Source organism: Chaetura pelagica, unplaced genomic scaffold (assembly GCF_000747805.2).
Source record: "Chaetura pelagica isolate M959 unplaced genomic scaffold, ChaPel_1.0 scaffold436, whole genome shotgun sequence".
Taxonomy (NCBI): Eukaryota; Metazoa; Chordata; class Aves; order Apodiformes; family Apodidae; genus Chaetura; species Chaetura pelagica.
The window spans coordinates 1,838,257-1,850,401 of NW_009953651.1; the positions used below are offsets into that span (position 1 = coordinate 1,838,257).

At 39.5% G+C, this 12,145-nt stretch overlaps 1 protein-coding gene across 1 annotated transcript in view; it reads right to left on the reverse strand.

The window, feature by feature from the left end:
• CCNJ (cyclin J) overlaps positions 1-11,727 on the reverse strand; it is a 38,039-nt gene extending 26,312 nt beyond the window's left edge. The window contains exon 1 of the mRNA XM_010000127.1: positions 11,614-11,727. Within this exon, the coding sequence (XP_009998429.1) occupies positions 11,614-11,727 (114 nt within the window). The remainder of the gene's footprint in view (positions 1-11,613) is intronic.
• Between the last annotated feature and the right edge of the window lie 418 nt (positions 11,728-12,145).

Genomic DNA, 12,145 nt, shown 5'->3' on the forward strand with positions numbered 1-12,145 from the left:
GGCCGGGGGAGTCGGGGCCTTCGCTTCGCTGTCTGCGGGACCCTGGGCGTGGCGTAACAGCTCCTGCGGGGCCTCGGGGGTCCTCTTGGCGAGAGCGCGGCGGGGCTCAGCCCCCTGAGCCCAGAGAGCACTCGTTTCTCTTATTTTTGTGCTTTCTGTTGTCTCGTTCCCTTTTTGGTTTGACTGTAACGCTTTTTGCACATAGGGTGGTGGTGCCGCAGGACGCTTTGGGTTGTGAAGGAGCCTGCAAGATGGTCTGTCTCGGTCTAGCTCCTCTGCCTTGGGCAGGGACACCTTCCGCTCGACCAGGTTGCTCAGAGCCCCCCCATCATTCAGCTCTCTTACGCTTCAGATGTGTTTTCCCTTTGGCAGTTAAGAACATAACATTTTTGGGCTGCAAGAGCTGTGAGGCTCAAGTTTTAGATTTATTTTGTAAGTGAGCTAGCTCACTGCTAGCGAAGTTCAGGGAGAAGGTTTCTAATAGCATTGATCCCCCTTTTAAATACCCTGAGTTGCTCACCTGAAGAGGCCTCCACATTCTGAGGGTTGATTACCTAAAGGAGCTCCCACTTGTGCATCTGGTGTAGAACTAGGTGCTAAGCACCTGTTTTTTATCCAGAGGGCCTGCTTCTAAATGCCTTTCAATTGTTAGTAAGCCCCTGCTCTGGAGATCTTATGAAGTGATACTTGTTGCTTTATAGTGGTTTTTATCTTTGAATTCCCAAATACCCAAATGACTGGCTAACGAGACTGTAAAGCCTCCTACAACAAGCAATGCAAAGTGATGAAGAAATGCTTTGGATGGAATTTATGTTAAGGTAGTACATTTAATTTTTAATTTCTACCCATGCTCAGATTTTTTTTAATTAATACAATGGAAACCAGTTTTTTTTACATAACCAGTTTAATGACTCTGTAGCCATAGCTATGAAAGCCTTTTCCTTTAAACACTCATGTCTAACTTTAATGGGTTGTCCTGCAGACTGCAGTGGTCTTTCTTACCCGAGGAGGTCTGCTTATGGGTGGAAGGCCTTGTTTTTGAGGGCACATTCTTGGGCAGTTTCTGTTTCTGAGATTTTGTTGTATAATGCTACATAGTTTTCAGAAGGAAAAAAACGTGAAAAAGTGTTAGTATATTTTTGTGCATGAATACATAATTGAGAAAATACTTCAGCTACTTTGATTAGCTATATTAGATCTATGGACAATTCTCGTATTGGAAAGTGCATGCTCAAGCTAATTTTGATTTAAAAAATAGTTATTATCAAAGAACATTACCAAATTAACATTATTTCAAAGGTAGGATAAATCTTAAAAACAGGTTCAAAATGAAGGTATAGTAATTCACAACACCTTTATGGTATTAAAAAATGTATTGCCTGCTTGAAGAGGAGCACACTAAAAATCTGTTATAATGGGCCCAAACAGGGAAGTGATGTTTCTACTCTTGATATTAGGAGAAATTACTATTAGCACTGCTGCCTTCCCCTGGAGCTTTTTGACTGCCATGTGGATTAGTCTGTTGCTGAACTGTGAGGTGGGGTTGGGAAAGTGCATACTTGGTGGCTTATTTCTCAGATGCACTTGTCTGACTTGAATAGGAAGCATCATCCTGACAAAGCTGTGTACTCTTGAGAGCTATTACATTTATATATGATAATTGAGAAGAACAATGATTCCATAGTTATGTTACACTACAAAGATGACTGAGCTGTGGAACTACCTATTTCAGATTCTTGTAACGCTTCTTCACTGCCTTTTTCCAAGTTGCTATGCACCCATTACACCCTTTTTTAATCAAGCTGTTGATCTTGTGAACTGTTACATGTGTCTCCTTTTCATGCAATGAAAGGATAAGTTTGTAAAGGGTCTCATCATCCTGTAGAATTGCCCCTAGCAGGTGTTTTTCTTACCTTGGAGGCACCCAGAAAATAATCCTGTTGAAAAAGCCAAAGCACCTCTGTACAGCCATGTTACTACACGGAGGAAACATACATCTCTGTTTGCACCTTAACCCTGGCTGGAGGAACTGAATCTGGGAGCCTCCAAACTGAGGCTGGTTGCTTTCAGAGTCCAGTGGTTCAAAGATCAGGGTTTAAGGGTTTAAATGGGAACGGGAATAGTGCAGCTGTAAGGCAAATAGGTTAATACAGCTTCTTTGCATGACTTACAAAGTCCTAAAAGTTAATAAGCAGTGGTATTTTTTTGCTGGTGCAGAATTTATCTGCTTTTGGTGGTCAAGACTATGTACAGTTCTCTAAGCATTCCCACCCTTGTCTCCTGTGTGTAAGTCACGGCAGAATCAAAACATAGTCATTTGAATAAACAGAGGATGTTACATGTTACTTACAGTGGCAGTAGTTAGGTTTTCATTAGCAAGAAACTGGCAGTGTGAAGTTTTCCACTTATGTGCGGTATGTGGAAGCTGAGACAATATAAAACAGAACTGACTGTTGTGCAGTCATTTTGAAATGGGTATCCTCTTTCTGTAAATGGCCATGAATCACCTAAGCAAATACGTGTGTCTTGAGGGGGGAAATGAGATTTGCTGTCAGAGCTGCTGTCTGTGCTTTGAAAAGGTGCCAGATAGCAAGAAGCACCGTTATTCTTGGAATTCCCCAAGAAAAAAATTTACGCTGAACTACGTCTAAAACAGGCTAGAAGTGAACCTGCAAAATGTGGGTGAAAATGCTTATAACGTTTTTGTGGAATCTTCTAAAGAGAGTGCTGTTCAAGTCTTAAAATTTATGGACCTGTAACTCCCAGGTTATAGTCCTACCACAATTTCAGACATGGTGGATGAGCTGACTTCTCTTTGTAGTTACTTGGAGGTTAGATATATATCTCAGAAATTGAGTCATGTATTTATGTGTTTAAGCTACTTTTTCCATCCCTGACTTTTTCGTGGTTCTTCTTGGCCTGTGAAAAAAAAGAAATGTGGCTTTTAACATACAAATTAAGAACTTGCAGGTAATTGCCAAGTACAGCAAATACTCTGCTCTTGACAACCATCGTGTCTCTAAATTAGAAACGTTTTCCTCCTACTATACTACTTCTGGTATATTGTTTTAGTGTTAATGGTACATCAACCACAGAGTAGTGGTTCACAGTTCCTGAAGACTGACACATTGTTTTTCTTCTGCGTCTATTGTTATAATAGACATCTTTCAAGTCTGGATTTGTCTTGACTGACAGAATTAGATGTACCAGTCACTTCAGGTATGTAAGTGGAGTCCAGGGCAGAAACTGAATTCTGAGGTGATGTAGCACTGAAAGAAATATATAAATAACTGCTCAATCACTTATGTTAATTATTGTTTTGTTTATTGTTTTTTGCTTTTGATTTTTTGCTTCTTGGTTGTTCTCATCTGAGTGAAGAGATGGTAACTGTAAAAGGCATTTTTGAAGGACTGCATATTTGGAGCTATAATGTAAGAGAATCTCAGTTGTTTTTGTTACTGTACTTGTTGATATTATTTTCAAACAAAGGCTGCATCTGATGACATCTGTAGCAGTAATATTTCAAGGGCATTTAATTAAAGGGAATGAATCATTCTAAAGACAGGACTGTAACTACTCACAGAGCTCTTTTGCAGCATAGTGGTAGATGAAATGTGTCGTGTTGGTAAAAAGAGTCATAACACTTCAGAAGCATTAGTGAGGGTGACTGCAAGTACTCCAGGGTTGTATTTGCAAATGCCTGTATTGGATGTTAAAGGTATTCTGTGGGTAAGATTTTAAATATTGTATTTGATTTGGATTCCTGGAATAGCTACTAAAATGTGATTATTAGATTTGAACTTAGCTGGTAAATACTTCAGTTTTTAATATGGGTATTAAGAGAGAAAGCATCTGAAAATGCTCTGGCCTGAACGATACATGCATTTCACAAAGCATTTTAATAAACAGTTATTCCTCTGGAAAGCTATTCTAAAAATGTGTGCCCATTAATGTTTTTATTTGGCATTAGGATAAATGTATGCATTTTTGATAATGTGTTGGATGAAGGAAATGTTCATGTAAGTTGAAGAGTGTTGGTGGACATAATTTGTACTGAGGGGTTCTTCTTTTCTGTAATTCACACTCAGGGTTTAGGAAATAACTTTGCCAGTAACTCAAAAGGCCAGAGGAATTTTGCATATAAAGCATATATGTACTTCCTGCTTGGAAGGCTTCAGCTCACTTGACTGGAATTTAGGAAAGGTTACTTGTTGTGCAGTTAACTCAGGGTAGAGCAATTAGGATGTTGTTCCTGTCAAATGTGGTTTGAATTTAAGAATTTAAGTGGGGCAAAGTGGCTTGTTCCTTTTAATTTTAAACTTAAGGTCCAGCAAAGAAGATTATTATTTTTTTTATATAATATCCAAATTAGGAGCCAGCCCAAGCGTAGTACCACAAAGTTAATGCTTTTGTCTACTAGTAGTTGTCATGGAGGAGAGCTGCATGCAGATGTGGGCTCACAGACACAGGGGTATTTGGTCTTTGCAGTGCTTCTTGTTGAAGTACTTGACTAGTAGGTTTTCAACTCTGTAGCCAGGCACAAGTGGAAAACACAACTGCTACTAGTGAAAGTAACCAGTAATATCCTCTGATTGTTCTGACAACTTACTGAGCTGTTTTCAAGGAGTAACGCAGGGATGTGTAGAGCACTGTACTTTCTTTTAGGTAAGGGAGGGCTGCTATTAAGTCCTTTTGCAGCTGTCTCTGGGTTGAACAAGCCCAGATCACTCTCTTCAAAGGGCAAGTGCTCCAGTATTTAACCACCTTGGTGGCCATCTGATGCCTTTCCTCCAGTTAGTCAGTGTCTTCGTTGGGGGGAGGAGTGGATCTCAAAGCCGGATGCAGTATTCTAGATGTGGTGCTGTGAGTGCTGAGTAGAGGGTCATAATTGCTTCTTTTGATTCTTTTGCTATCGTTGTCTTGATGCTGTTTGCCTTCTTCAGGGCCAGGGCATCCTGCTGGCTCATGTTCACCTTGCCACTGTGGGAGTCCTCAGCTTCCCTGCAGTGCTGGCTGGTCAATGTTGCACTCTCTTCCAGGATGTTTGCCAGGGTCACAGCATGGTTTACTCTGTGTACACAAAGGAAAAAAAAAACAACAAAAAAGAAGAAGAATATATTTCAGCGGAGTTGAGACTGGGATAAATCTTGCCAAATCCTGATGGGTTTATGCATGTTTCAAGTAATGTGCTCCTTGATCTGTTATTTAGAAGTGCTGAAGTTTATTTGGTTGCATTGGTAGTGATAAACTTGTGGTTCGGGGCTGCAGTATGCAGGAGTAGCATCTCCTAATCTAATCACTGATCATGAGGAGATCTGGGATCTGGTTTGCAACGGTGTCTGATGGATATGGCCAATTCTGCATCTGATAGCCAGAGGCCAGGAGCTTCTAAGGTCATCTTTGCATTGCACTATGCTGAAAGAATTTGAGATATTTATATGTTTGGGACACATTTTACTGTCAGGCACATGGCCATGTGTTGAAGGAGCTCATTAACTATGTCATATGTGGTAGTATGTGGATGTATCTTTATCAAGCTGTATGGACAAACAGATCTTTACTTTTGCTTCTTAATATCTTCTTATGCTATTCACTGCATAATTATCTAGTCATAGCATGTCTAGTTGAGACATGTTTTAATAGACATGAGTCAGTACTCTTTATTTTCACTCTTTGCATTGTGACTCATTACACCCACGGCTTTATTTAAAAATGCAGAAACATACCTCCATCTGGATACTGTAAAAAAGCACTGTGATGACTTTTTAAAAAAGGGTGTTAAAGGAACAAAAGGATGTCTGGACGGAAGGGCAAAATGAACCCAAACTCTGGTTTCACAGCTTATTGCCAGTGGTACTCTCATCTGAAGCTGCAACACCCATTTTGTATTATGGTCTCTGGGACTGTTTGATGAACAGTGCTTCAAACAGGTAGTTAACACCTTACGGGAGGAAGGGTTCAGTAGTAAGGTGGTTTTTTTTTTAATTATTTTTTAATTAATCAGCACTGACTGTTTCTCTGACAATGAGGAAAGAGAGAATATTAAGACAGGTTCTCGTCTAGGAAGATAGAAAGAAAAGGGCAATCTCTCCCATCACCAGTGTGTGACATTGCTCATTCTGCAAGTTAACCAACCTCAGTCATAGAGGAGAAATGCTCTCAAGAGTCGAAGTGCATCTGTGAGCAGGCTCTGGTTAGTTGCTTTGCAGATTGCATTGCTGTGATTGTCTACACAATTTATAATAAAGTTGTACGTTTGTTTTCCTATCCCATTCAGAATTACTTTGAGGGCAACATGTGAGAACCATCTCTTTTGTGCTGTTGGCAAAATGGATTCAAATTTGCTTAGCATTTTGAGTGAGAAATGCTGCATATGAAAAAATTATATAAATCTCAGTCTGAAATGAGAGATGGAAATATGGTAAATAAACAGTATCTCTGAAACACTCATTACCATATTTAAAATTTGTACAAGAGTCTCTCTGGCAAGAAAGCAGACTAACACTTCATGTTTCTCCTCTCACTAATGGCTTCAGTCTTAAGAAATGCCTGCTTGTGTTTTTTCCTTTAAGTGATGGTCCAACAATTTCAAAACAAAAGTCAATCTTTGATTCATTGCGTTGCTTAGTATGTGACCATGATTAGAGTAAGTATTGCTTGTAAGAAATAATTTGATTGATATTGCTGGGTGTTGTTTTATGGAGATTTGTTACATTTTTGGTAATTTATTGTTTGCTTGAAAATGCTTGTAGCATTCTTTTGAGTTTACCATCTGCAGTTTGCAATTTACTGTGTTACTTAGCTATAAAAGCCAAGTGGTATTATTTTTGTTTCCTGATTATTTTCGTAAGTAACCACCAGAATTGAACTGAGTTCTGACCCTATTTTTAAAAAAATTATAAACATAATCACTCCCATTTAAAGTTATCCTGTTGCATGTGTCAGTCTGTTTATATGCTTGATTGGCTTTTTGTGAGTCTACATAGTGCTGTAGTGGAGCAAGAGCTCTGGACCGCAGAAGGTGAAGGGAAATGCATCTCAGAAATGTTGGGGTGAATATGTATCTGCAGATGATTGATCAAGGAGTGGTGCATATGGTAGGATGAAGTTGAAGGAGAGCAGAAGCAGGTGATTAATAGGTGACAACATGAACTGGTAAATCCTCAGAGACTGATCAGAGCAGTGCTCAAACACTGATGTACTTGGTTGGGGTCACCATGAAAAAGTTGGGTTTTCACACATCGTATGTTTACTGCTAGATCAAAATATATGTTAGATCACAGGGTCTAAATATGGAAAAAATGCATGTCAGATGAGACCAACTTTTTAAATTTAGGTTTTACTGCCTGACCATGTTTATGAAAGATTTCAGATAGGCATTTCCATGGTGGTGATCTAGAAATGAAATGAAATGAAAAAAACCACAACAAACAACGAACCACCTCAGATTTTGCTTAGATTTACATTATTAATTTTGCTATGAAAATCAGAGGTATAATGCTGCAGACATAGAGCCACTGATACTGGAACCAATTTGGCTTGTGGTTTAGTGAAATACTAACCTCAACTTTGGGACTCCTACAAGTGGTTTAAATATGTGTTGCTGCATGACCCAGAGCTTTGATCTAGAATACAGTTTCTCTGATAATTCACATTTAATTGGGTTATGCTTGTGCTCGTTGTATCAACAATTATCTGTTAGTGCTGCAGTTACATTATATGCAAACAGGAATCTCCTGTTCTCTGTCAGCCAACATAAAGCTCTCATAAAATTATAAAACCAGTACAAGCTCTGTAGTTTATGCTTTGCTCTATTTTACTCACATTTAAATGTGATCTGTATAGGTCCTGATACAGATAAACTTTCTACTGCTGGTTGATTCAACAGTGCATAGGTGGAAGTGCCCGGGCAAGCCATGGGTAAGAACGTTTGCATCTTCTGTGTTTCTGATTTTCATGTCCTTGTTCTGTTAGCTATGGGCCAAGTAACTGAGTGAGAGTCATGCCATCCCATCACTGGATGCAAATAATCCTGCAAGTCTACTAATCTAAATACTTCCATTGTAATAAAATAAGTAACATGAGATGAGGTGGCAGGCTTTTTCTTAAAGAGTACAGAAGATGGAGCAACGTTTAATGTAGTAACTGGAAACAAAAAGACAATGAAGGCTTTGATTTTTTTGTGATTTTTTTTTTTTTACCATCAGTGGAAGAGACTGAAACCTGAAATTATTTTAAAAAGATAGAATGACATCCTTCTTGCTCAGCTTTATGGAACTGTAATAAAGATTGAATTTAGAGAAAAAAACACAGGGGAAGTAATGAAAGAATCCACTGATTTTGCTTCTGAGTTCAGATTAGGTCATACTGAACATTATTTCATGGCCTTTCTCTAGTGGTTTGTGAGTACTTCCCAAAGCCAAAATACACGTTTTTGGCTCACTAATGGTCTGCAGTTAGATGAGGGCAAGCAGTGAAATATTCTGAGGGTGCAGAAAGCAAAATAAATCGACAGAGTTCTCAAGCACAGCTACAACATCCTCTTCATGAGAGGAGAAACATTATTTCACTGTCCCCATCCCATTTGATTTTGTATTTCCCATGAGGCTGCTTCCGTCATGATGTAGAATTTAATAATAGCAACGTACATTTCACTGTGTAAGACATACTTAGGCAGAGAAAATGCGGGAGCAAGTCAGCAACATGTGATCAGGAAAGTAGGGAAAGTTACGTGCAGTGCATGCATCTGTTTTCAACTGTGTTCAAATTGGGACTGTTTTCAACATAAATCTGTCTAAGTGTATTGAGCTTAATTTTATAATGTAATGGAATCATCACTTTTTTATTTAACTGTATTGTGAGGAACAGCTAAATGAACTGAGCAGTAGTGCAGAAGAACACAGAGTTTGTCCTGCCTTCTTATTTTTAGCTTCCTTTTGATATAGAGGAATAAATACCATAATTCCAACCAGGATTTTCTCATGAACACCTAACCTACTTACTTAACTAAGAGCCTGATATGGAGAGAAAATGTCAGTTTGGAAACTGCAATGTAATGTGGCATATATTTCAAGTAATTTAGAAAGAGTTCTCAGGACTAAGATTCCAGGGTAATTACTCATATCTGTCAAGGGCCCACCCTGAAGCATTGCCTAACTTTGACCTGCTTCCAGCCAGCTGGGAAGTAGCCAGGTTGCTTAGTGAAATTAATAAAATGTTGAAGGACTGTATTAGCGAAATTGAAACATGTCATGAAGATATAATTATCAAAGTTTAATTGAGAGCTCACAATAATCCAGATTTTTAAGTCTGGTGCTAGTTAAGAACAACAGCTTGGTTCTGTTCCTACTTAAATGAGTTGGAGTTTTGATACTAAGAAATTATTGTTCTTAAGTTGTCAAAAGTCTGTAGTCTTTAATGTGGAATTTATTACTTACAGTGCCACTTGCACCAGAAGCACTCCCCATTCCCTGCTGCAGGAATAGCTGTAATCTGAGTGAGTAGGTCTGTATCTCCCAGAACCCTATTCACCTGGGTTATTAATGATATATTTGAGGAAAATAAATTATTTCAGAAGCTGAAGACTGAATGGTTATGTACACATGCTATTTTGAGGGCCTAGAGATAATATTAATTGTCTGAACAATCACTGAGCCTGTCCCACCAGATGCAGGAATGGAAGCTATCTTTGGAGGCACAAAGGATGCTGCTTGCCCCAGTGTGGTTTAAGGCTTAGCATGGCTCTAGTGCATCTTCCCTTCTCAGTATGTTCCCAGCCACCCTTACACTAACTGTCTGCAGGCTGTTTGCAAGGTGAAGCAAATGGATTTAGGGTAACACACTCCTGGCTACTTTGAGGACCAGGATTTAGGAAGAGCATCAATATGGCTTGCTGTGAGGACTGTTGTGGTGTCTACTTGTAAAACCCTGGCTGGGAATGATGGAGGAACTGGGCTGAAATTTGCTGAACTTGTCATGGTCATTTTCCTGATAAATGAAATGCTTCTATTTCTAGAGCTGTCAAATCTCATACTGCCACTGGCCTTTAATTCTCCAGTAGTATCTAATGATGTTGCTCTTTCAGCAGTATTCACAGAATATGCTGGTTTAAATAGAAGGAGGAAACAATTTAATTAAAAACAACAAACAAATCCCAAGCCCTTTTCTTAACTCTCTTTATCCTTTTCTACAGATTTATTCCTTCTAACAAAACCTTTTGAGGCTTATAACTGGAATTCTATCTCAATTCATGTTCACATATTTTAAAAGAGGCCACCATGCTGATCCAGGGAAAGCTGACAGGCTAGATAAAGGTGCTTTTTGTATATTTCTTTTTTTTTCTGGCTCTCCCCATTTGTAATACTTAAGCTACGTGCACAAGTATTTAATTTTGTTAGCTAATAAATTATATCTTGGCTTGAGAAGACTGGTATTGCTATAAACGTGTTTGCTTCAGAACACTTATGCTGTTGAGTCTCCTGAGATGCTCAGATTGATTGACTCGGATGTAGTGCAGGGCTGTGGTGAGAAATTAGTGCTGATACCAATGACTCAGGTTTGGAGTGATGCAGCCTGTGACTCAGCAGCTGCACTCCCAGGCAGATTCAGACTGCTACAGCCTCCAGAAGCACGGTGCAAAGTACTGCTCTCAGGCTTGCATTGGCTCTGGCTTCTAGCATTGTACATGTACATTTTTTTATCTCTGTTCTTTAGCAAGGATCCATCTCAGTTCCCCAGAAATGCCATGGCAAAATCCTTTGCAGCTCCTCTGGGTGCCATGCTGATTTGAACTGCACAGTTCATCTGGTGACAGCAAAGTGAGAAGCTGGTGGCTTATAGCTCCATTGACTCTGCAAGTCTGAAAAGCAGAAGGCATAAGTATTTGGGTGTGTGTGTGTGAAATTGGGTATGCATACTGTGAAATGCTGCCAATCAGCAGTACAGCAATCAGACAAAGAGCTTTTGTTGCTAGCTTTTCTCTTGACAATCTCGTTGTGATCAATATGTAATCACTGTGAGAAAGAAGCAAAAGATTCAGTGCTCCTAGAATATAATTTATTTATTTACTTGTTTTCATTACTAACAGAGTCATATATCCTTCCTGAGTGTAATGAAACTTAAGTTGGATGATACAAAAAAAAAGTATTTCAACAAACATTGATAATGTCAAGTCTTGTTCAATCAGATAACAGTACTTACTGAAGTGGCTTTAATTTTGCCTTCAGTGTCTAAAAATGAGGACATCAGTCCTGGGGGAGAAGGGATGAATATATGGAAAAAGAAACCTGTGAAGTACAAATTTTAAGCCTCAGGGTTTAAGGAGCTGGAAACAAATCAGAGCTGAGTGCAGCACCAGAGCGTATGGTCAGCTGATGGGTATGTTAAGTTGGTACAATACCTGGCAATTTGTAGTAGATTAACATCATCCCGAGACATGCTTAGATACATGCCTGTGTCTCAGAACTCGCGCTCCTACCCTAGTTTGCGAAGTCGGCCGGGATATCTAGGAACAAATAGATACACTTTTTTTACCTCTAGAGGGACCACAAGGATCAGAGATGAAGCCTGCTACAAGCTGGCAATCAGCTCAGAACGCTCCTCTCTCTCCCTTACCTGCTCTTCCCGAAGACAGAGTGCTCCGGGTTTTGCCAGATCAATAATAATGAAACAGCAAAAGGAGAGGAACTGCGGGAAGTGAAATTTTGACAGGAACGACACCATCAGCATGCCGTCTGTGAGCACTGGGCCACGTTCAGGGAAGTTCTCACCATGCTCAGATATCTCCTGCACTTACCCCTCTTCTTTCTCCCCCGAGAGGAAAGTGCAGACAGAAGATTGTACTCATGCATTAGAATTTTTACTCATAATTTGTAGTTGCAGGTACTTTGTACTTTGAACCACTGTCCCTCTCCAATCTGACCTCTTCTACTGCAACCAGGGCAGAAAAAGCCTTCAGAAAATTGTGGGTGTCTGGACATCCCTGTAGTATTTTTGCCTCTGTATCTCTGCATTGAGCAGTCACACTGTGAAATTTCTGCTATGACCAGCTAGCGCTTTCACTAGAAATGAGAAATGGCTCATTGGAATTCAGCATAAATCAGGGTGAACATGGTTTCCCTGTTTCCCTGTCTCCAAATTAGTCTGA